Source organism: Ambystoma mexicanum, chromosome 9, assembly GCF_040938575.1.
Source record: "Ambystoma mexicanum isolate Mex_15411 chromosome 9, UKY_AmexF1_1, whole genome shotgun sequence".
Taxonomy (NCBI): Eukaryota; Metazoa; Chordata; class Amphibia; order Caudata; family Ambystomatidae; genus Ambystoma; species Ambystoma mexicanum.
Window position 1 is genome coordinate 956,560,165 of NC_090931.1, and position 24,343 is coordinate 956,584,507.

The 24,343-nt window shown below is 45.0% G+C and overlaps 1 protein-coding gene across 1 annotated transcript in view; it reads left to right on the forward strand.

The window, feature by feature from the left end:
• The window catches only part of LOC138488828 (collagen alpha-1(XXVIII) chain-like), a 324,042-nt gene that overhangs the window by 197,762 nt on the left and 101,937 nt on the right, over positions 1 to 24,343 (forward strand). Inside the window, exons 22-25 of the mRNA XM_069616159.1 lie at positions 2,420 to 2,488; positions 3,951 to 4,019; positions 8,922 to 8,990; positions 11,600 to 11,668. Coding sequence (XP_069472260.1) covers positions 2,420 to 2,488; positions 3,951 to 4,019; positions 8,922 to 8,990; positions 11,600 to 11,668 — 276 coding nt within the window. The remainder of the gene's footprint in view (positions 1 to 2,419; positions 2,489 to 3,950; positions 4,020 to 8,921; positions 8,991 to 11,599; positions 11,669 to 24,343) is intronic.

Sequence of the window (24,343 nt, forward strand, 5' to 3'; positions counted from 1 at the left end):
GGTCCATGAATACCACTGGGTCCGTCTGGTCTGGTCCCCGGGCAGGCTGACAGGTGTCACGGCCCTGGGGCGGCAGGGCTGCCCCCAGCATTAGCAGCTAGCCCCCTGGCTTAGTCTCTGGGGGGCTCCCCAAGCACCACCTGGCACCACTTTCCAGAATTAGGCCCTGGAGGGGCACTCTAGGCAGCGATTCTACCCCACAAGAAAGTCTCTTTCTGGGGTCCTGTTTCCTTTTCTCTCTTCCAACTGTTTTCTCCCCTGCCCAGCCCATTCTTGGGTAGCGGAGTTCTAGTCTAGTGTTCTTTTCTTGTTCCTTTTTTGTAAACATTCCATCCCGCCCCATGGTGATCTGGATGGTTTGATCGAAGACAAACACAGGGAAAACACACACATAAATAAATAAAACACACACTACCATACATTACCCTGGTGTCTGCATCTTTATTTCTGGGGTGCCTTAGGGGACACGCATGAAGCCCCTACTAGCCATGCTCCGTGGGGGCAACAGGCTTCAATGCACAGACACAAATCCAGCTAAGTGTGATGGGCAAGACCAAGGAGCATTCCCCATGGGAAATTAGGATGGAATGTGGCTATTGTAGCCAAACATTTGCAGTATATACTATATCAGGCCTTGAGTAAGTAGGATGTTCTCCTGCTATCATCTAAGTTAGCAGCTTCCACACATAAAGACCCATTCCACACCTGCCGTAAAGTGTTAAGGCCATTGTGCTCCAGAAACGGTGCAAAATCCAGTATTGGATCACACCCTTAATCCAATCATGTCCCCTTGAACATGCAAACATGAAGGGTGACGTGGCGCGTGCCTCTCAAACAGGTGCCTGTTGTGATGCTGCAACCCTCGGCCAGAGCAAAGTTCTTCCATAGACTCTTAGCACCCCAATTACAATGTTGTGTCATGGACATTATATTTTATTGGGTATTTTATTAGGAGCCCCAATCACTGCAGAGTCTTGCAGAAGTGTTGAATCCTACTGAGCGAATACGAGGGACTAGGTAGGTTAAGTATGAAACTCACAAGTGATTGGAATGTTCGTAATGTGTAATTCTCATAGTCAGAGTATTCTCAAAGATGTGCTCCGATGCACATGTCCTTTTAAAACATTAAAGTAACTACCAGTTGCACAGTAGAGAACAGCATCGGATTTGCCCAAGAAATGATCTCTGCAGTTGGTTTGTACAGGAAGACATTTTACAGTTAATCTTTCATGCAGATGGACTTGGCTTCAAGGGAACGACTGCTGAGATGCTGATGCAAGGTATCCCCAGGGGACGTGGCTTGCAGGAAACACTTCCTTTAACTCTGAAGCTCAGGGAAGTCAACCTGCTTATGGATTCTGTGGAGCAGGATATCTGTGGTCCTAATCTTTCTATTGGAAAACCAAGCGGGGATTGTGAAATACATATTAAAGGTAACATTTCTTTCTATAGGAGCCAACTGCAGAGATCTTTCCTGGGGCTAATGAAGGCCTGTTTGCAAAGCTTGTGCTCTTCCCTATGGCGCATCTGGTCATTACTTCAAAGGATTCCAAATGAAATATGCACAGCTGTGCCCTTTCAAGTGCCTATTTTAGTAGCATAGCTCTGCTGCTCAGACTCAACATAAGGGTTCTGTCATTTCACAGATGTACCTTTGGAGGCACTGCCCTCTGAGTAGCAGCGTACCTTCTGTACTCTGATATTAACAATGTGCTTCATTACCTCTTAGTAAGCCTGAGCTGAACACAAATGTACTGGAAATCAGGAACTCAAAAGCCAGGCATCTAAAATATGGTATTGTGTAATTACTCTTATCAATCAAAAAAAAGGTCATTAACACTCAGTACCACACATATCATCCCCTACAAACACGGGGGACACTGGCTATCTACCTTCAAACAAATACATGGAGATAGCACTGGGATGGACAAAATATATGCAGTGCCTTAGTAAAACAATAACACAGTGTATGAAATACATCATTAGGTAAGTAGAACCACCTACTTCCTGATATCAAAAGAACATCTTAAAATCACACACACACACAAACATTATATTTAAATACATCAGTCATCAAACCATAATACAGAATCTAATCTTAATGTACAGGTTAGTAACAATGACTCAACCTAACACAGTGATGGTTATTAACACCTATGTAACACTATGTACCACATTAGCATGCTTCCTGCTAAATATACTAGTACCACAATCAAGCGCATCTCAAAAGGCCTTTGAGGAACGTCATGCTTTCCTGAATGGAAATGGGTCACGTGTTGGCCTACCTGTGTGGAGAAGTCCTTTGGAGCATGGGGAAAAGACCCTTATAGTCTAGCACTTTGGGCTACATTTGCTACTTTCTGTTGGCTTCCTGGGTCACTGTCTGAGTTAACAAGGCCTGCTCTTTTTCTCTTCCTAGGGTGAATCTGGCGTGGCGGGGCGCCTCGGAATGCCGGGTCCGCCTGGGCGTTCCATTGTAGGGCCAAAGGTAAGTTGTGCCGCCATATATCCTATAGAGCCTTCACGTGCATGCAGTTCAGCAAATCCTGTCCATTCGCTGCAGCTCTGCTACTCCCATTCTGCTAGTTATCAAACATTTCGAAATGATGCAAGAGCCTAATCTGACTCCTCACGTGACTGTATTTATATGTTATATATTTAATTTGTTAAAATGATCAAGTATCAAAAGAGACATCAGAAAACAATCAACATGCATCCTTTGCAACTTTTGCTTTTATTGGTACCCTAGAAACTGGCTAAGCCCCGTTTGCATCCCTTTTCGCAAAAGAGCATATCCTTTTATGAATATGGTGTTATTTGATTGCCTTTCACCCCAGTTTCCTTTCCCAGAGTACTGCATCCTTCTGTCTTTGCATATTCTGTGTTCTTACCACAAGGGTGAATTTTTGTTGTGCTTTTCTTTTTAGTTGTTATGCTTTGCATGACCATATACCATGCAAAACACTTGATATAATATAGAAATAGAAATAGCAAGATTCTATTAAATAGTGGTGCCCGCTCAACCAGAGTTTTCTTTCTAAGGTAATGTGAATCAGCCACATGCATCCATGGTAGCTGGGAGGTGTGTAATGCATGCAGGGTGGAGGAGAGCCACTAAGTGCAAAAGCACTCCAACAAGCAGTGAGAGTCTATGAGACGCACAGCTGCATCTCTGGCAGCTTTTCACTTCACATGCTGGTGCATTTCGGGATATGAGATGATATGGCATTTATAACGCGCCTATACACAAGTTTTCAAGGCGCGATGAGGCAAGGGAGAGGGAACAGAGGGAAGATAAAGACAATGACCATACTAGGCCAGGTGACATTGAGATCTCGCCAGTGCAGGGGAGGTGGGAAAGGGAAAGTGCAAAGGGGAACGGGAAGGCGGCAGTGCAGTACATAAGATCAACAGTAAAGAATAAATAAAATAAATAAACAATAGGTAAACGTGCGGCCAGCTAGTGGCAAGTGCAGGGGTAAGTGCAGACATCAAGTGTCTTAAACTAGAGCATTGTGACTGCAGTCTACCGTAGTTCCTCATGCAGTGGGCATGAACAGGGTTCTATTATCTGCTCGGTCCTGGGACCTGGGCGGGTGCAGATGCTGCTGAGAATGTCAAGAGATTTGTTACATACCTGTGGCAACTGCTGCAGTTGTCCCCTCCCGCAGCTCCTTTGGAATTGGTGCCTACTCCAACCTGAGTACTCATGCTTCAGCTTTGTTTTCCTTCATGTTTGTGGGTGTGTCTTGCACATTTCTCAATGCACCCATCCTCATGGCATGCATTTTGCTTCACTACTCATGCCCTCTGCTAATGTTAGTAGTCCGGGTGAGACTTTGGCCGTCTGCTGGTGACCATTTGTTCCATAAGAGTCTAGAATGACATCAAACATGAAGATGCAGGCCAAGGTTACAAAGAGGACTGACACAATTGATTTCTGTTTACAGGGCGACTCTGGTCCACCTGGCCCTGGTGGCCCCATGGGAGAACAAGGAGTTGGAATTCCTGGTCCGAAGGTAAGCTAACACCTGCCAGGTATGAAAATGTCCCCAGACCCTCAGTAACAATGAGGCTACTCATTGCTTTCATATGTAAGGTTCCTGAGGTCCTCTGTACTGGTGGCCGCTGATCAACCCTCAGTGGTTAGTGCCAAACCAAGCAGCAAAAGGGCATCACCCATAGCACAGGCCCGGGAAGCTGTCTAGCCAAATAGAAGATAACAAGGTGTGGGGAAAGGGCTATCACCCAGAGCACAGGCCCGGAAAGACGTCTAGCCACATAGAAGATAACAAGGTGTGGGAAAAGGGCTGTCATCCATAGCCACATAGAAGATAACAAGATGTGGGGAAAGGGCTATCACCCAGAGCACAGGCCCGGGTAGCCATCTAGCCGCATAGAAGATAACAAGGTGTGGGAAAACGGCCATCACCCTTAGCCACATAGAAGATAACAAGGTGTGGGGAAAGGGCCATCACCCATAGCACAGGCCCGAGAAGCCGTCTAGCCACATAGAAGATAACAAGGTGTGGGAAAACGGCTATCACCCATAGCACAGGCCCAGGTAGCCGTCTAGCCGCATGGATGATAACACGGTGTGGAAAAAGGGCCATTGCACATAGCACAGGCCCAGGAAGCCGTCTAGCCGCATTGAAGATAACAAGCTGTGGGAAAGAGTCATTGCCCATAGCACAGGCCCAGGAAGCCGTCTAGCCTCATCGAAGATAACAAGCTGTGGAAAAGGGCACTGGGTGAAGTTGTAAGCAGGCAAAGGTCACATGAGATGAACATGGGACATTTTCGAACAGTTGCTGCAGAGATGAACAGAATAGTGTACATGGCTGTTCGCAGTATGCCATCGCCCTATAGAATCTGCTGCAAGAGCACCAGGACACTAGGCGTTCAGTACAGTCAAAATCAGATAAGACCCATCACCTTTACATCAAACAAGCCCCCCAAAGGCTGTTAATGTGCAGAGGGTGGGGCAGAAGGAACACGTGTAACAAAAGGATTCCTTATGGTCTCGTGCAGAAGGCAGGCGACCTAGCAGTTTGGGCTGCAATGTCCCTTGTTGGGGTTCAACTAATGGTTCAACATATGGTTTTACAGCACAGCAGGACGAAAAGGTATGAGTTGAAGGGTTGTACAGAGCAAACAATGCCAGTGGTTATGATTCATCCTAGACCTTCACTTTTGATTAGTAGAACAAGCATTGACAATGCCAGCAGGTCTAACCTTGTGAAAGTGTATGTCTGTGTTTGGGGGGTAAGGCGGGGGGGGGGGGAATGTTGGGGATGAAGAAGGTAGGGTGAAGGTACATGTGTGGAAAAAAAAATGGGAAGAGCACAGGATGCTTGGGGTCTGCTGGGATACCTGGGGTATGCTGGGATACCTAATCGGTAAGGATTGTGTGGATTGATAATGAACTATGACATTTCCTGGCATCTTCAGCGGGAGCGGAGAGGAGGAGCATGGGCAGTTCCAGGGAGAGGTCAATTGGAAGAGGAGGAGCACTTATAGAGAAGTAGGCGCTCTGCAAAGGGGATGAAGGAGCGCTAAGAGGAAGCGGAAGCTCAAGGGGCAAAAAGGATGGCAAGGGGAGGGATCGAGAAGAAAGAGGGGGAGGTGCACAAAGTGCGGAAAGAAGCACAAGGAGCAGGGCAATAATGGATGTCCTTTTCGCAATCTGAACTGAATATGCAGAGACTTATCAACACACAGAGAAGCTCGAGCTACTGCCGAGAGGTGCACAATACTGCGAGCTGGATCAGGCTGGGCAGAATACTGCTGGGGTACACACAGCGCCAAATACTCATATCCAGCCTCTTTCTAACAGCTCCAAACCAGAGGCGTAGATAGGGCCGGGTCTGAGCGGGCAAGGCCCGCCCACTAAGCAGCGCCGTGTGGGCATTTACAGATGTTAATGTCCTGCAGTGGGCCCAACTACATTAGCTCCAGGCCCCCCCACTTGTTAGACAATCCTGGCTACGCCTCTGCTTCTAACTTCTGCATCCAAGGAAACAAGGCCATGGGACTATTATGGCCATCCTACAATTACACAACGTAGCAGGGAAGTGGGAAGGGGCAGATTAGAACCCCAATTTCCTTGTTCTGAAATGCGCAATTTAATGAGTAGACCACTGCTCTTACCACATACCTGTGGACACTTTCACTAACCCTGCCCCCTTGTACACCGCCTGTCCCATATCTGCCTCCTGAGCTGTCTAGAGAATAGAGGAGATCCCGTTGGCACTACTGAGATACCTCACTCCCCATCAGGAGGGTGGAGGGCTTTAGTGGCTGTTGGAGGCTATGGACCCTGTAAGCATGAGTTCTAATCTCTGCTTCCCCGGACCAATATTTTCGAGATTGCACAGGGCCTGCCACATCACAGTGGGCTGCACTCACTGTACCAGAGGAACACAATGTTAGGTGTTCTTCACGCCTTTCACTTGCTCTAACCTTACATAAAGGAGCGTAGTCTGTAGATGTTTATGGAGAAACCCTACAGAAAGTAGTCCTGATTCCGAGGCACGGCTTCTGTGGGTTGCAATACTCATATTGTAACGCTCCAGTAAGAGGCAATGGGCCAATCAGAGCGGCTTACGCTTTATTGAGCATCTGATTTACACTTGGGCCCATAGAAGAACATATTCATTAGGTCTACAAGACAGCAAGCCCCCTCTAGACAGACCTATAGAGGAATCAGGCTAACTTGCTTTTCTATTGGATTTCTCGCCTGCAGACCAAGCATTCCGGGCCTGCTTAAGTCAATTTTCCAAACTTGGGCTGCCTGCAATATTGCTCTGACGTAACACTCATTTGGACGAACTAGCTCTCATTAGTTACTACATGCCACGTGTTTGCTGTACACCTCCAAATCATTCAAGCATCCACTGCAGATCCATGCAATGTTTAAGATCGGCCAGGACCCCAACACCGGAGTACCCTCATTACAACTTTAAGAGTCGGCAGCACCAGAGGTGGAGGCAGACTTGTGGGGGTCAGGGCTAATGGGAGAGCTTACAGCTGCCTTGGTGAATAGGAGCTAAGGGACACTGGGAAGGATGGACAGGCTTTGGTGTAGGGGATGCCGGAAATACAGTAGAAGTGAAGGACAATGGTCCTGTGGCTGCAGAACACTGGAAGTGATTAGGGACATTCAGCAGGAACTGCAGGACGTTAGGTAGAAGTGAAGTGTGTGCCTTGTGTCAGGGTTCCATGGCAGTGAGGAAGGGGTGGTGTCCTCACAGAGCTCAGCTCCGTGCCTGAGTGACGCAGCGACAGGTCAAGTCAGCTGTCGGCCTAGAGAGCAGCACAGCACACAGACAGAGCATGCATTAGGAATGTGAGAGAGCAAGCTCTATCTAATCACACGTAAAGGGCAGGTGTGCTTGTAATGTCTCCCTCTTCTAATGTGATCTTCTGCTTTGAAGGATTTGTAAACGCAAGTTGTGCAAATCAAGGGCACATGACCAAATTTAACACCCGCCAAAAAAACGACTATCGATGAAACAACGTCGTACCTGTCGGCTAAATCTCTCAAAAGTAACTCAGTATACCTTGCCTTCAACAGAAGTCTCGTGTTCATTAACCGTGGGGAGTCCATCAGTTGGGCATCAGACATTTTGAAAAGTAGTCGCTTTGTTCAAGATTGATGAAACAGTCGTAATAGCACACATTCCTTTTTTGCATTTTGAAGCCTACCATTGTTAATATCTGCATTCTGTCTTCTATTGCTGTTGGAATATTTTGCTACAGAGATGACTAAAGATCATGTATGATCCCTTAAAGAGACAAGCAGCACAGTAGACAGAACCACCAACCGCAACCTCGCCTCAGTTTGCTTATGGCGGGAAGCTCAGTGAGTTTACGCGCCTGTCCTAAGGGGGTTTCCTTAAGCAGTTTCAGAAAGTAATATTTATTATGTTTGAACACTTCTTGTTTAACAGTTTGTTTTGAATGTCTGATCCTCAACCTAGTATTGACTCTGTCTCCATACGTAACATCCGAACTAGTAACTCATGGTGAAGAATTCTCCCCCGACTTTGCTGGTCTTTGCATGCCTGGTATAAGAGCTACTGCATTGTGTAGGTAATGCATTTTTATTCCCCGTTTTCGTGAAGCAATTCTTACAAGTGCAGTAAGTATGTCTCATTCAAGCACCAATGAGTAAGACCAAGCCTAGATGGAGTGTTTTTCTGTGTGGATGCAGCGTGCTGCGGATCCGATTGACCATGATGCTGCAGATGGAATTGAAATCCTTCAGAGAGATTGTTTGTTTAGATAATTCATTAATTAATCTGTTATAACGCTCTTAATACCAGAGACAAGTCTCTCAGAGACCAGTCTCTAAGCGCGGGCCGGGATTCAAGCCTGTGTTGCTCTGCATTGTCTTGCTTCCAAGACAAACAAGCTGCCCCTGAGCTATCCTCCCAGCCCAGGTGATACTCTGTAGGGCCAGATGGAATTGCTGGGGAGGGTCTTTTCCACAGCAAGGTCAGACCTCTACCCAAACTACCCAACACAGAATGGTATGCAGTGATTATATGGAATCCCAAAATAACTAACGCAATTACAATGAAAACAAAACAATGAAAACTCAAATAACGAATTTGGGAAAAAAACTAAAAATGGGGTTAGGGGTGTGAATCATGGTTTTGGGGGTTGGGGAAAAGTATTAGGAAAAAAAGGGTGGGTTAGAGGGGGCACCGAAAAAAGAAACAACAATAAAGGTATTCGTTATTTTGGTAATAGTTTTTTCGTGTTCGTTGCAATTGCATTAGTTATTTTGGGATTCCATGAAATCACATGTAACCCACAGAATGTCCTTCCGTGGTTATAGTTCTCAGATGTGTTGCACAACCATTTGAAAGATATGATGACTCCTGCTTAACCCAGTTCTGTTTGATTATTCACAGGGTGACCGTGGTAACCCAGGACCACCGGGAACATTTGGTCCAAAGGGAGATGGCTATCCTGGCCTTCCGGTGGGTGAACAGTTTTGTCCATGTATCATGTCCTCCATGGCCGGCGCTTCGCCCATCTTTCATTAGTGCCCAGCAGAAAAGACACTTAAATATGGGCATCTGCTAGGACTTATTTCTTCCTTTTGGTTTTACTGTTTCCGAATTGCAAACACATCTGCCAAGCACATTGCAGCATTGTTCATTGGGCAACCATACCGACCGCACATACATTGCAGCTTAATCCAGTCAAAACAAAAAGAATGGGAAGCCGTTACACCGATTATACAAACATTTCCAAAATAGCCAAGTCTTTCATTTTTGCAAAGAACAGGTCGTTTTCTTGTTAACTCATCGCACTGAAATGGAATTCAAGAGGGATACAGCACCTCTGCAAAAGGACAGGTTTAGGACTCTCAAAGGGAGTTTCTGTTACCACATGCAGTAACCACATGCGGTAAGCATGCGGTGATGTGACGGGTCCTCATTCTGAGCCATGCAGACCCTTCAGTTATTGCCCATTTCGCACCCAATAGGACTACAGTGGGGACATGCAATATTACTGCACGAGGAAGTACTTCATGCGGCAATGGTTTTGTGTGGAGGACATTTCATAACCCCATGACAACCTCTTTTTTTACTGCACCTCCAACCTCTTGAGGCCCTTGGTCTATTTACAGCAGGGGGGGGGAGCTCCAGATCTTTCATCTAGCAGGTTCTAGAGCCCCCTGTGACTATTAGCAGGCGGGGTCGAATGGATGGGGTGGACCAATGAACTGCCTTATAAACAGGTTGGCCAATAAAAACGGGGGCCAGGAGAAAAGGAGCAGCCAATGCAGCTGCCTTGAAACTGACTTAATGCGATCATGTCTCCAGAATCCCGGTACCAGTTCAGCTGCTGCCGGGATCGCCACGTCAGCGGGGACGGAGTGACGGGATTTAAGGAGTTCTACAGAGGCGTAGGTTCCATAGTCCAACGCAGGCATGATTCAGGTCTAGGGAGGGATGACAGTTCAAGGATGAGACCTCAGGGAGCTGGCAAAGACTGGAATTGTGCCATTCTCTGTGAGCTCCCCCAGCCAGATTATGCATGGAGGATGCGCTGTTTTGTTGACGAAGAGCCAGGACTTGTTTGCGGCTGTTTTTTTAAATTGCCCAGCTACCCACCGCTCAATCTACTTTTGAGGGTCCAGGCCTGAGCTGGAAACAGCCTAAGATAAGGTTGGGCATTGTACATTTTCGTCAGGCGAGATTGCGCAACTAATCCATCACATTTTCCAGCAGCTCCAGATAGAGGATTAAGATGGGAGATAACACCAAAAATAGCTTGCGCGTTGGGTTTGTGCTCTATAAATGCCATACATGCATCCACCCCGCTGTGCAATCCCAAAAGGTATTCACCCCCATCTTAACACACCGTGACAGAGGAGAACCCAGGCAAATACTCATGTGCTTATGCAAATGCCACCTTTTGGGATGCGTAGCAGTCTCCTATGGTTGCTCATATCAAAGGTCGCAGAGCAATTTGATAACACTAAGAAGCAGGTATCAATGATGCCCATCGCCTCCAGAGGCATTATCCAGCCCCTATTGGGTCGCCATCTTATTACAACAGCTGCACTTAAGGCAAACTGCTACCACCACGAAGAAGATAACCACAAAAAGTTGAATAGAGACTATTGTTTTTTTTATCCTTTCCCCAAAAATTAGAAGGCAATTACAGGTTGATCATTTCAAGTGCATTCAGGGACAATGGACAATTTCACTTTACTTCGTGTTTAACAATAGCACTTGTTATACCCAAGGGAAACACTCAATTCAAAGATGAGTCAATGATACTGTGCCACTGGGAAGCAATAAGGATGAGGTTGGATCTCACCAGTTTGTTGTGCAGAGGACAGTTGACATAGACAATCAGCCAGAAATGTTATCTTACCTTTGTACGACTAGCGCAGCTAAATTCAGACCAGACTGTGGGATGTCCTCAAGAGGGACAGGGACCGAGTAAGCTGGAAAATTGGCTGGGATAGGTTTAATATTATCCACAAATGGTTTGCAAATCTTTCGCGTATTTTTGTTGAACTATAGACTGTATTTTACCAATAGTGATATCAAGAGTTTAAAACAGAAATCGTGGTTACAGTGTCTAAGGGGCCTATTGTGAGTTTCAAGGTATGCAGTGAAAATTCGGTAATTGAATTACCCCCAATTCAGAATTTTACCTGATATCTTTTAATGGTACTTTGCTTTGTCAAAAATACGTCCCTTTTTTTTGATTGAGCAGGGCCCCCCAATCCTCCCTCTACCCTCTCATTACCCCCAGATACCGCTAACTCTTTATAATATCTATAGAATTTTTTCCCCACAAAGTAATTCAGATGAAGGAAATTACCTCAAAGTAGTTACTTCGTTAAAACGATGGCATACTCTTTTAATAGGTGACATTAGTCTAATTTTCAGTGATTGAATTATCATATGTTTTACCACACTCCATGAAACTCATAATGAGGCACTAAGGGCATGATTGCAGTCCCATGTAACATATTTCTTTGGAATTCCTTTGGTAATATAATAGGGTGCATGTGAGTAACTGGAGCTGCAACCCATTGCTGTTTCCATCTTTTCCATCCCAGGGTCTGCCGGGTCTGCCTGGACCCACTGGGGAGCCGGGACCAGAAGGACTTGGATTACCAGGCCCTAAGGTAAGAGTCAAACTTACTGCCTTGACAAGGTGAGCGCAGGTGGAAATGAATGCTAATCAGCCCCTCTGGCATTAGAAATGTTTCTTTTTTGTAATGCTCATTTGCTTTTTATTTAGCTGCTGGGATAACATATAATGTTCATAGTTGCAAATGATGCTTTTGAGTTCCCAGTTTCGTATACTATGGTTTTATCAAAGTAAATTACTCCATGGTAATTTACTTTGACAGATAACTCCTCGAGGAAGTAAATATATATATTTATAGGGGGTGAGTGGGGTGGGGTGGTAGTGGAAGGAATGGGGTATGCCCCCATTAAATATAAAGGGATGCTGTCCGTTACCACGGATGAATTTACTTCTATAAAATCACATAGAACTCCCATTCAACATGCTCATTTCAGACAAACTCAGGTGCTGCTCTGGGGTCACCTATTCTATTTTCCTATTGCGATGTTGTGCTGCATGTTCAAACTACCATGACCGTGCAAGGGTTACAGACGGGTTGAAGAATACCTAGAGGGAGGACAAATTCATAAACCATAGGCAGCCCGCGACATGCGTGTCTCGAGGGCACTGCAGAACTTCACTGGGCTGGTCCTCAATGTAGATGAATTGGGAGAGCATCCCAGTGGGAGGAGCCTTACCACCATAACACTAGTGTATGCTCTACTAGTGGTCAGTAAGGTTTGGGAAGTCGACCTTAAGAACCTGATCAGCTGATAGTGAGGAAACGCTTTGGTACCGTATTCAGGTGTTATACATAATCTCAGAAAGTACTTCTACATTGATGCAAAGCAGATATTGGGTTAGTAAAGAGCCAAGTGGAGACATGCAGGATCTGTGGACAGGCGGGAATGGGCAAGCTGTGCTGGCGTGATGGTCTTTTATCTGCCTTCAATGTCTTTGGGGGCCATTTTCCAATCCCTCAGAGTGCAGCTCAGACAGACCTGTGTCAAGACTGATGCTCTGACCTCAGTTAGTGTGAGATCCCAGCTTACCTGGCCTGCAGGAATTGAAGATGGGCCCACTAACCCCACCCTAACGGTCCTGCCAGAGACTAATAGTAAGCACTTCTAACGTGGCAGCTCGGTGGGGGGGGGGGTGAGAGAAGGGGAATGGGATAAAACAAACTGCCAGATTTCACCTCCAACCGTCTGCTTCTTCACTCTGCTCTTGCATTCTCAATTCTAAGGCTCTACTCCTTCAGGCGGAATCTGTGAGTAAACACATTACAGGTTAGATCTACTGCTGTTATTTGGATTCTCTCAAAACCCTTGTACTTGCTCCTCCCTCTAAAATTACCTGACTGCCTTCCTTACTCTCTGGAAGGCTGCCCTTGGTTGCTCCTAAATGCTTCTCTAAAAAATGTCTCTTCACAGGATTGTTGGTCTCTTGGTTAAATGCTGCTGATTTTCTCTGCTCTTAGTTCTCTGTGGAATTGTACTTTGATTATAGAACCCTCTTGCCTCTTGACTTTCCTTTTCACCACGAAAGTTTTCTGATTTCCTTGTCTTTACACTTTCTGCTTTCCTTGACCTTCTTGTTACACTGTCCTTGTGTTACCCTTCTCTTCTAATTGTCCAGCCAAGTTCCTCCTTAGCTGTTCACCATATCGTGCTACTTGCTAATACTCCTTCTGCTCTTGTGCTAATGCATGTGCTCTCCACTAATCAGCTTGATTCCTTTGGTCACTTCTACGCTCCACTTCTGAAGCTTCTTGGTAATTGACTTCTTATTTTCATGTCGACCGCGCACTGCTCTGCTCCTCTCAACCTCTGCTGAGCACACTCTCAATAGGAAAACCGTTACGTTGTTGGTGCCTGCCAGGCCTCGTCGGCAGGTGCCTTAGCAATCCGTAACACACTTCTGGAATGCGATGCTCCACAACGTCACATGCACACCGCTGGGTTATTTTCTCTAACCCGGCCCGCTGGCGCTGATTTTCTCCAAAAAAAGGAACTGAGACAAATAAATGAAGAAAACAACTCGACTCACCTCGTTTGCAGCGCCTGGCAATTTGGGTTCAAACTATTACTTTTCTAAATAAATTCTCTATACAAGTCTTTAAAATCCTAGGCTTAATGAATCTGCGTAGTGCTTAATGAATCTGCCTACCCCTGCCTCTATGCCTGCAAGACCTAACACCACGAACCACAACTGCTCTCCTTGCCAACTGTGCCCAAAGAAAAAAGGTTACAGAAAAAACATTCTTTCCTGGCGTGATGCCACACACAGGAGCACTGTTGCCTGATTTCCTGTCCCATCCCACCTCCACTCATTGATTGGCTGCGGCCGGGCAAGGATTCTAAGCACTTCCTTTTCTGGCATTGGGAAAGCAGTGTCAATTGGCAGGGACTTTGAAGCATGATGCTTCACAAGGTAGGGGCTTGCTAAAAGGCCACTGATTTCCACTACTACCCCGCCCCTGGCCCCACCAGTGCCATCATCTCCCTGTTTCTCTCCTCACATCCGCTTCTTCCCGTGCCACCCCATTCCCTCTTGAGTGCCAACAGACCCTTTTCTCTCCAGACGTCCCTACAACACCATCCACAAAATACCAGGATTGCTCTCAGAATCACTTTGCTGCTGCTATGGATGCGGTACGCTCGTTGGAGGCATACGGGCCCACTCCAGTATGGCCGCCCCGTACAGACGCTCTGCAGAACGTACAGCATGTGTGCAATGATGTCACCAGTTTTGTCGACAACCTGGAAATATAAACATACATGTGTCTCGGCTTCCTCACGTTGCAACGCTCCGTTTCCGTGAGCGGACGCTCTTTCAGGTATCCTTCCTTGCTCTATTCCTTGTTTCCTTCTGCCTTCCTCCTTGATTCTCCAGTTTTTCCCTCCTCCTTCTAACACTGTTCTTGGTTCGTGCTCCTGTTGCTCCTGAAGTCTTCAATCCTCCAGTCCTCCATTACTCCTTCTTTGCTGCTTGTTGGTCTTCACTCCTGCGAATCCTCCTTACTGCTTGCTGGATCATCACTCTTCGGTCTGCTCATCTAGTGGAGGTTTTTTCAGCCTTGCTTTTTCTTCCACGTGTTCCTGGCATTTCTGGGGGCTAACTGGGCAGGAGTGTGTTTCTCTTCCACCTCCTGTCGGGGTGGCTCCTTGGCTGTTGCCATCCCTCCCACAGCAAGAAGTCAGAGGTAATGCCTGTTGGTGGCAAGTGCATCCACCTGCTTTTCTTTCCTCCAGACCATTTTCTCTCCACTCTGCACCGTTCTTCATGACGCTGACTTAAAATAATCCCAGCACAGACCCTCCCTGCCCTGTTTTATGTGGCCATTTCCCGGTCTTGGCTCACATTTGGCACTCAGAGCCAGACTAGTCCCCACCTATATTCAATGGCTTGAAATTCAAGGAAAACAGCATCCTGCACCTAACAGGGGTCCTACTGGACTGACTTGACCTGCCTTCCAGAACCCCCACCTTTTTAGTGCACCAGTCACCTAACCTGAGAATGAGCAAGGAAAACTACCATTAGGCCTTCTAGAATATTTATCCCATATCACGCCAAAATAATAAATACAGTTATCGTTATCCCTAGATAGTCCTTCTTTCATTTCCATTTCCGATAGTGTCGTATTATTATGTTTCCTTGTCTGCCGATCATGGCCGAGAGGTGCTAAACCTCCAACTCGTGATGATTTCCCATTGCTTATGAGCAGCCTTATTGTTCATACTAGCTTCTATCGGCTCAATCAGCTGACCAAGGGCCTTTGACCTTGGCCCAATTACCTTCGATCGGACAGCAACCGTTGGTCTGATTCTTAATGCGCATGGCCATAAGTCCACACTTCATGTCCATAGTCCCTGATTTGGACAAGCACTCGCATAGCCAGGGCTGGACCAGGGTAACCTACATTGAAAGTCAGCTAGAAAAGAAAGTGTATGCGAAATGGGCAATATGATGTCATAGGAGCAGGTTAATATCAGTTTGGGTCATGATCAAGAGTCCACCTCCAAGAGTAATTCCCATCCCTTCTCATTCATCCATGGATGTCATTTGGGGGTCGCAACTGGTTATGGGTAAGGATATATAAGTGGTTGGGGGTTGGGAAAGTGTACATTTAACAGGGCAGGAGATTTACGGGAGAACCCCCCAAAAATATAAAAATAACTTGTTTTCAATGAGTTTTTTTGAGAAAAAAGATTTCGGCAAAAAAACCATTAAAAAAACCACTGTCGATGAATGAACATAGAACTGTTTTCACATAACAGGCATCTTATGTCAAGGTGACTGTTAAGAAAGCCACCACGTGAAAAACTATGCCCACTTATCCCTACCTCACTGCGCCAGAAACCCTTGAAATTACAAGCCCCTAGCGCTGTGTGGCCGAAGGGAAGGGAAAGGTTGACAAAATAACGAACCAGAGGCATGCTTCTCACTCCTCAATGGATTAGTCCATAAGAGGGATCGTAATTGACATGGGTCAGGGCATTGCCCGAATATGCCCTACCCTCTCACCGCCTGCCCGCCAGGAACTCAATACACCTGGAAATCCCTCTTCCTGCTCAGGAGAGATGTGTTGTGAATTTCTTAATTGAATATATTGTGCTGCTTTTGATGTTGTAAGTCTTGAATTGGGAGCTCTTGCAAATTCTTGGAGTCGTTTGTATTTCCTACAAACTATTCTCTATACTACTCTATGATACCCTAAATACCTAAAGAATCTAACCTCCACAAAACTACTCTACTTCCAAGTGAAACCTGTGGAGACTTCCTAAAAGGATTGTTACTATTCAGAAATCTTTGAGCTGTTCCTCCTGTGGAAAGACTGGGGAACTGACTCCTAACAAGGGACTGCCAAAGTGAAATTTGCTCACTCTTTGGGGAAGAAACATTGCTCTAGGTAGTTAGTGTCTCTGTGAACTCCAAAGCTGAAGTCCAATGCAGCACCTTGGAGACACTAATCGCTCTCACCACCCTCCTAAGTTTGTGCTGGTGCAACATGTAAAGGAGGAGGGGTTATGCTACGTTGAGCACCTGAACCTGACTAGATCTGTCGCCGATAGAGTGAATTACTCTTGCTGACAGGAAGATTTCTGTGGGTAGGGAACATCATCTAACTAATGGATCCCAGTGGGAGTGGAAATTACTTTTGAAAAATCAGACCTCTTCGAAATTGAACCATACCAAGGAACCTCAAGAAAAGATTATTTAAATATTAGAAGCCCAAATCAAATAGGCCCTAATCAGTAACAGTGCACTGACCAATGACAGGCAGCTCAGGAAAACTCTCCCGGCCAGTTCTTTTGATCCATGTAAATCTTCTTACAAGACTTCTGAAAATGTAAGTATCATATCTAAGAGTACAGAAAAAAAGGTCGTGTCTGGTTAGGAAATCAGTTGCAAGTCAAACCACCATTCAAAGGTGTTCCACATTCCACAAAATGGTTTCTATAGAATTTTCACTCTCTAAATCTCACTGGATACGCCATGTTTGAGTGGAGCCAGAACGTATTTAAGGACCACATATGTACAATATCATCCCAACATCAGCCTATTCCAGAAATTCACCGTCTGATTCTTCTAATTTATTTTCCAATAGTGGATTAAATATTGCCACGGGCCTGCAATGCAGTAAGATATCCGCCCACCTTTTTTCTTTACTTCCTGACACAGAGAAATCGTGAATTTACTCACAAATTAAATCTATCAACACCTACCACTGACTCCTGCCACCTCATGACACCTATATTCACCCGCACACAGGCAATGGCCTCCAATGCCTATACCCAAAGACAACATGATGACACACCAGACACACAACCTTCCATCACTAGCATGTAGGCAATGGGCTGCGGCCTGCTGAACCTTTTTATTTTATTTTATTCTTTAAAGCGCAGACCTAGCTCGAGAGCAGTGGAGCACTGTACACGGTTTGGGTAGCCAGCATTTGGGTTGGTATCTTTTAACAGCAGACCAGCACTGGGAGTTGCATTTTGTGCATCCATTGGGATTAGTCCATGGTCAGGTATAGTTGAAAAAGCCACGTTTTGAGAGATTTGCAAAATTGTAGAATTGTGGGGCATTCTGTAGGGATACTGCGATCGAGTTCCAGAGAGTGGTGCGTGACAAGCAAAGGATTGTTTGTGGGTCCTCTCTTTGCAGACTAGTTGTGATTCGAGCCGGTTGGTCAATTTACTGCGCATGGAGAAAGTGTCATCTTGAATTCAGAACAGTTTAGACCAGATTTGGCAAATAAATGTAATCTAACGTTTTGATGTGATCTATGAATCTTCAAAGCTACTAGTATATTTTTCAATACGTTATGTGGCCAGGTGGATAGCTCATGAACTAAAAGCTTTCCTTGGGACAGTGACAGCTTGCGTGTCACAGATTCACGCCTCACCAATGCAAGAACACCAATAAAAGCAGGAATATTCTTTGACCACAGGTGGTCTGAGCATATAATCAATCTAACAAACATACCACTGCTCCTGAAGCAGTATTTAGAAATCACTCTACAGACACTGACAAAGTTAGAACGGTGGAACTTCCTTCCTAAACTCAGATTTCTAGTTGGATCAAAAATATTTAATGCATCGCTAGCATAAGGAGCAAATGAGATATCAACGTATTGACGTCAGCAAAATACAACAAAATGGTCCACTATCTTAGAACGGAATGTTATAATCCTGTATATTGAATACTATCGACCCCTCAACATGGAAAGGGAGTATCATTATCCTTTCCAAAACAAAGGTGAACGCACAGTCATTCAATTATCGTATGATTACCAAACTGGAATGCCATTGGGGAGATATTTGCAAATCACATATTACAGCATTTATCAGAGTGATGCGAGGTACACAGCAAAATCCCATCTAAGAAAAGTGACTTCAGAAAATACCTGTCAACCTTAGACAATAGCTTGGCCTTACAGCATCTGACCAAACAATGCAGCGTCATCCAGGACTCCTCATCATTTGGCACACATGTAAACTTTTCTATTTTATTAGACAAGGCAGGTAGAGGAGGATTATGGAATAAGCTTTCTACACAGGGGAGTTGCCATTACTCAAATGAAAACACACTGCATTCGGAGACTTGGGTCGAGCTTCAGGTCGAAAGATTGGAACATGACACAAAGAGACTTGAAGCAAGGGATTGAAGCAAGGCTGCATCCTTGCTCCACTCTTATTTTCTTTAAACATATCAGATCTTCCAGAAGTCTTGCAAAAGCAGTGATCATTTCCTCCCATTTTGGCAAGAACCCTCAAAAAAACGCAGAACTATGATGAGGATCTGGTGATTTTGAAGCATACACCAACAGGCCTGAAACATACCCTAAACAAACACAAAGGTTATTGCACTGAAAACCATTTAGCCATAAACATTAGCAAGACTAAGGTATTTACTCTTCCTTGAAAACAAAATAAAAACAGACATTTATTTGATATTAACCATGCAAGAGTGGAAATCGTACAGGATAACTGCTACTTAAGAGTATGTTTTAACATTTCACTTTTTCCTTTTTTGGTTAACATTTGACAAACGTGGTTAAAGCACCGAAAAAATGTTTCAAAAGGGCCTTGCATCCTGAAAAAAGTATTTCAGTACTCTGGGTTCTGAAGCCTGTCATCTCATCGGACGGCTTATGTGATGAAAATTCCACCATCTCTATTATACCGCGTTGACCGTTCCTCTAGAAAGAGCTTGCCTGGTCTAGCATGAACAGGAAGGAGGAGTGGGAATAAATTACTGCAGGTACAGATTTCTTCTTCCATCCAGACTCGTCTACTGGAGTTGGGCTTCGGTATGTAGCGCCTGGTTTCATGGCCCAGCCCGGGGGCACACAATCCTAAAGTTTCCCTGGGCCAGTAATGGGCCGCACTGGAACCACCCCACCATCCCAGACCAGCTGTTCCAGTGAGACCTTGAGCAACCTGCGATTTAAGGGTGTTAGTACAGCAGATGGGCTGCATTCCTGGGTTCCTGATATTAAATAAAGCACAGTACACCGGAAGGGGGAGCCTTTTGACGCTTGGGGGCAAATATATTATAAAGACATAAAACATGCTTCAACACATTCTTCCAATCTCTGTTTTCTCCTTTCCTACCCTCCATACAGTGTTTGTTTTTCTGTATACAGGGTAAACTATACCTCTTTGAACAAACCCCTTTTCCTGTGATCCTTGAGCAGGTTCCCCAATCTCAACCCCCTAGGCTTTCCCTTCCTTACTTCGCAACCTCCCATTTCCCAATACACATTTCTTTTGCATTGCTTTAAATAACATTGGCAGCTGCAGTCTGCCCTTAATTTCCCATTCCAGTCACCTTAATCATGCATTCATTGTAATAGTCCAAAGTACAATAGCTGTCCGATGGTGGCTAATCTTTATCGTACACCAATATGCACCTCCCCCACCGCAGGTGCTGCCATGGGTTCACAAGGGACTTCTCACGGGCTCTGCTGATGGTTATAATATGTTAAGGTTTTCTCCGTGGTAGTGGTTATTCTTATGGGCTATGGCAGCCCTGTGATTTCCTCCACATCGCGGAGTGCTTTCTGTTGGAAATTTGTCTTAGGGTTCATGATGCACTTTGTCCATTTCCTCCTTGTCGGTGCACCAAAAAAATAAATAGCACTTACTGAGATTCAGCTGCAGCTTTCCTGCTCTGGTCTCCGGTCCCCGTCCTCCGCCTACAGCACTAATGAAGGGAAAGCCATCCAGCGGTAGCCTTTGTTTACTACAGCTGGCTGGCTTTTCCTTCATTAGTGCCACAAAAGCAAAAGCCAGCACAGGAGGGCCTCCATTTCACAAAATGGATGCGCCCATGTGCTTGCTTTTGCGAATTTTGAGCTTGAATAGCTCAAAATTTCACATAGGAAGTTTTAAAACGGAGAATGCTAGTATTTTTTTTTTATGTTGCCTATCTATTTTTTAAATACATTTTTTTACTAGACCATCCCTTTAACTGATACTGGGTCCTATTCCATAGGTTATTTAAATCACAACAAGGAACAGAACACACAGTGAATAGTAATTTTCTTTTTGTACTAAAACTTTCATAATTTATTACATAGGCCGTTGGTCCTATGGTTACAAGCTAAAATAAACACATAAATACATATATCAATATGGAAAATGCATGCATGTATCCATTAACATTTTATGAATAAATCATTAAAAACTTTGGTGGCACGGTAAAGAAATCAATTCTGAGGAGAGAAACTGGCAAAGACACTATCTTGCTGGCCCTGTCTGGCTAATGAGTCACAGACATCCTCACTTTACCAATGTCACCTATTTCATGTTCTAAAAATAATTATTCATGACCAGAAAACACATCCCGGGTATACGACCTTGGTAACGTTGTTAAACCGTACAGCATAACTCGAGAACACAGAGTTATACAGGGGACGTTTCGGCAGGACATCAATTACACTGCCTTTGTCAGGACCCCAAGGGAGATGGAGCTCTGTGGATGTGATGAATAATAAATTTACTGCCATGTAAAACATACTATAAAAACACAGCAACCAAAAATAAACAAATAAATAAGAAATGTTAAAAAGTGGGGAAAGGAACCTCCACCAAAAAACACCATAATCCTGTGTGTATCTAATCCAGGTGAGCTACACCGCCTCAACAGTGTGGTCTCACCAAAGTTAAAAATCCTCCACCCGAACATCGTATTCAAATCCCCCAACCCCGCCTGCCAATAAAAGGTAAAGCAAGGAGGGGAAAACGAGAAAAGGGGAGAGGAGAGGGGGAGATAAAGAAACAAATATGAACTGCCCCAAATGGCTGTGTGTAGTGACGTTGTGCCCAGGTGTCAACATGCAGGGTGCCCCAAGAACCGGGCCCAAGAAGTCTGCAGTGCAAGAAAATCCACGCGGAAAGGAATGACCTTATCACTCAACTTACTATGTGGGGTAAAAAAATTCCCCAAGAAATTGTCGCTGCAATATTGTCAGAAAGATGCAAGTACTCCAGAAATTCATGTGTGGATCCACACACAATGGTGTCACTAAAAACGATTCAAGGAAAGGGAAGAGAAAGAAAGAGGAACAAGAGTCCAATATGTCACTCTTCGATTCAAATGGCAACATACAGTTCACTATTAGCCCCACCACCATCTTGTAAGGGGTCACAAAATTGCTCACCTGAATGGCAAAAGTGGACATATTAAAAAATGTCCCTCTATTCTAGATCTCCCACAATGGAAACCAAATTCTTAAGTGCAGATGCTTGGGATGAGTGTAGAATGGATCATCACAGATAGCATGTCCCAAACTGGAAAAAGGGAGAGAGTAAAATTCACATAAGTTGGAGGGGTCTATGGTCTATAAACTGCAAAAAAGACAGCCACGGACACATAAAGGAACCTATTTGTCCATAACCGATACAGAAAACCAGTAACAGTAGAGAACAGCCTAGTACAGGTGCCTGCAGCCGTCAATGCAATACCCATGCAGACACCCAACAGGGTCCCTAAGTAGAGCCTGTTACCTCCAATCCTCGGCTAGAGCTGCATGTGATGCGCGTTGCATCGGCTGCTTCGCAGGGCACACATATGGTGATTGAAAAACCGCCCCCTCGGTCATGCAATATAAAGTAGTAGCGAACTAAAGTGTACAGTGCATTACAAGGGCATGTACATCGGAGGCCTACCTGTGCGTGCCCGTAGCACAACCCGTATGGAGCGCCGAAGCGTCAGAGCATCCGAGCCATAGAACGCTGGAAACTGTCATGCTGAGAACCTGGTGTCTGCAGAAGCTGCTGAACCCACGACAATCCACCCAAAATGTGGCACTCTGAGCTGACATATATATAACTGCTCAGTTTACCTCACTTTCAGGGGAAAGGGGGAAGGGACAAAGAAACAAACACCAGGCTGGAAGCTATCAACTCGCTGGTTCTTCACCTGTAGTTAAAACATAAACATGCAATACACCTCATTACTCATGGGTTACTATACTAACCTTAAACTCTATATCCTTTACCAAAATAGTTAAAAAAACATACCTGGTACTTCTCTTCAGTATGCCCAGAGAAGTGATAAGCAGACAAGACTTCCTTACTTGTGGACCAGAATCTTATAGCTCATTCAGCCTTCTCAGTAGGTCCATGAATGTAATTTTTAACTTTGTAGTTCGTCTGCTCAACCCTAAGATTCTTGAACAAGGTCTAAGTTCTTCAAATAGGTTTAAGGAAGTTCTTTTAAGTTCTTGTATTTGTTTTTATATTTTCTTTGTAGAGTGTCTTTTACTCAGGAACGAATTTTAAACTTGCGATGAAATCTTCACGTGGAAAGCCAGCACACGCGCTAAAATCCAAACTGCGGGTAAAACGCAAACACGCTGAAAATCCAAACCGCGGGAATAAACACACGCGCTTTACTCCAAGACGCGGGAAGACGAACACGCGCTGAAAATCCAAACCGCGGGAAAAAAATCACACGCGCTTTTCTCCAAGTCGCGGGAAATTCGCACACGCGCTGACAATCCAAATCTCGGGAAAAAACACACGCGCTTTTCTCCAAGTCGCGGGAAATATGCACACGCGCTGACAATCCAATTCGCGGGTAAAACGCACTTGTGCTAAAGTCCAAGACGTGATAAAAAATTACAAGCGCTAAAGTCCAACCCACGAATAAATACGCATACGCACAACAAAAAACCAAATCGCGGGAAAAAGCACATGCGCTTTATTTTATCACGTAGAAAAAACCCTCGCGTAAATTAACAGTAAACGCGAGTCCAAAGTTCACGCTCGCGCTACACTCTCACGCGCAGAGACACACGCGCGGGCTCAAAGTAACAGGAAAAAACTCACACGCTAGTTTGAATTGACGTGTAGCGATAAAAAACAAACGTACGCGCTACAATCTTTTTAGATACAGATTTGCGATTTCAATCCCTTAAAATAAATATAACCTTTTTTCAAAGTTCAACAAAAATGGAAAGTCACTTATCTTGTGATTGAGACTTGAAAACTTCTTTTCTCAGAAAATTGGAAGTTTCTGACTTCTGTCCTGTGTCTCCACCAAACTCCATACACGACTCCTATTATACTTTCAGATTTTCCACTCAACTGCTAGAAACTTGTCACCCTTGACTAAGTTAAGCAGGAGCTGCAAGGCACACGACCTCTCAGCTGGGCAAGGACGATGAAAGGCAGTTTAGAATGTTCATTGTCCTCCCTATAAACAATCTCCAGCCAATTAGAATTTAGACTGAGAACCTCCATCTTGGCTTGGGGCATTTTCCATAGACTGCAATGAAGGTTAAGGGCAAAATTGGCTGTTTAAAAATATAACCCATAATAACTTCCTAAAACCTTTCTATACTAAATATGTGTCTCCCCTGACCCAATGTAAATGAGTATATGATACTGTATGTAAAGAATTTGTCACTCCAACCTGACAGTACCTGACAGAAACACGTCTGCACGCTGATTCTGCGCAAAGACAACTCAAGTAATGGCGCCCGCGCCCAGGCATGTAATAGAAAGGGAAAAGGGACCAAAGAAGCCGAGAGAGCCCCCTCTCGTCGGCTGAAGGACAGAGACAATCATGGACAAAAAAATAGGACTGGCTAACTGACCTTAATGCCAACTATCCGCCTCTACCCTGAGAACACAGTCACTTGGTAGAGAGAGCAGGTGGACCCCATGGGGGCCCAGAGAGCACCTTCACGTCAGTATATAAATAGATG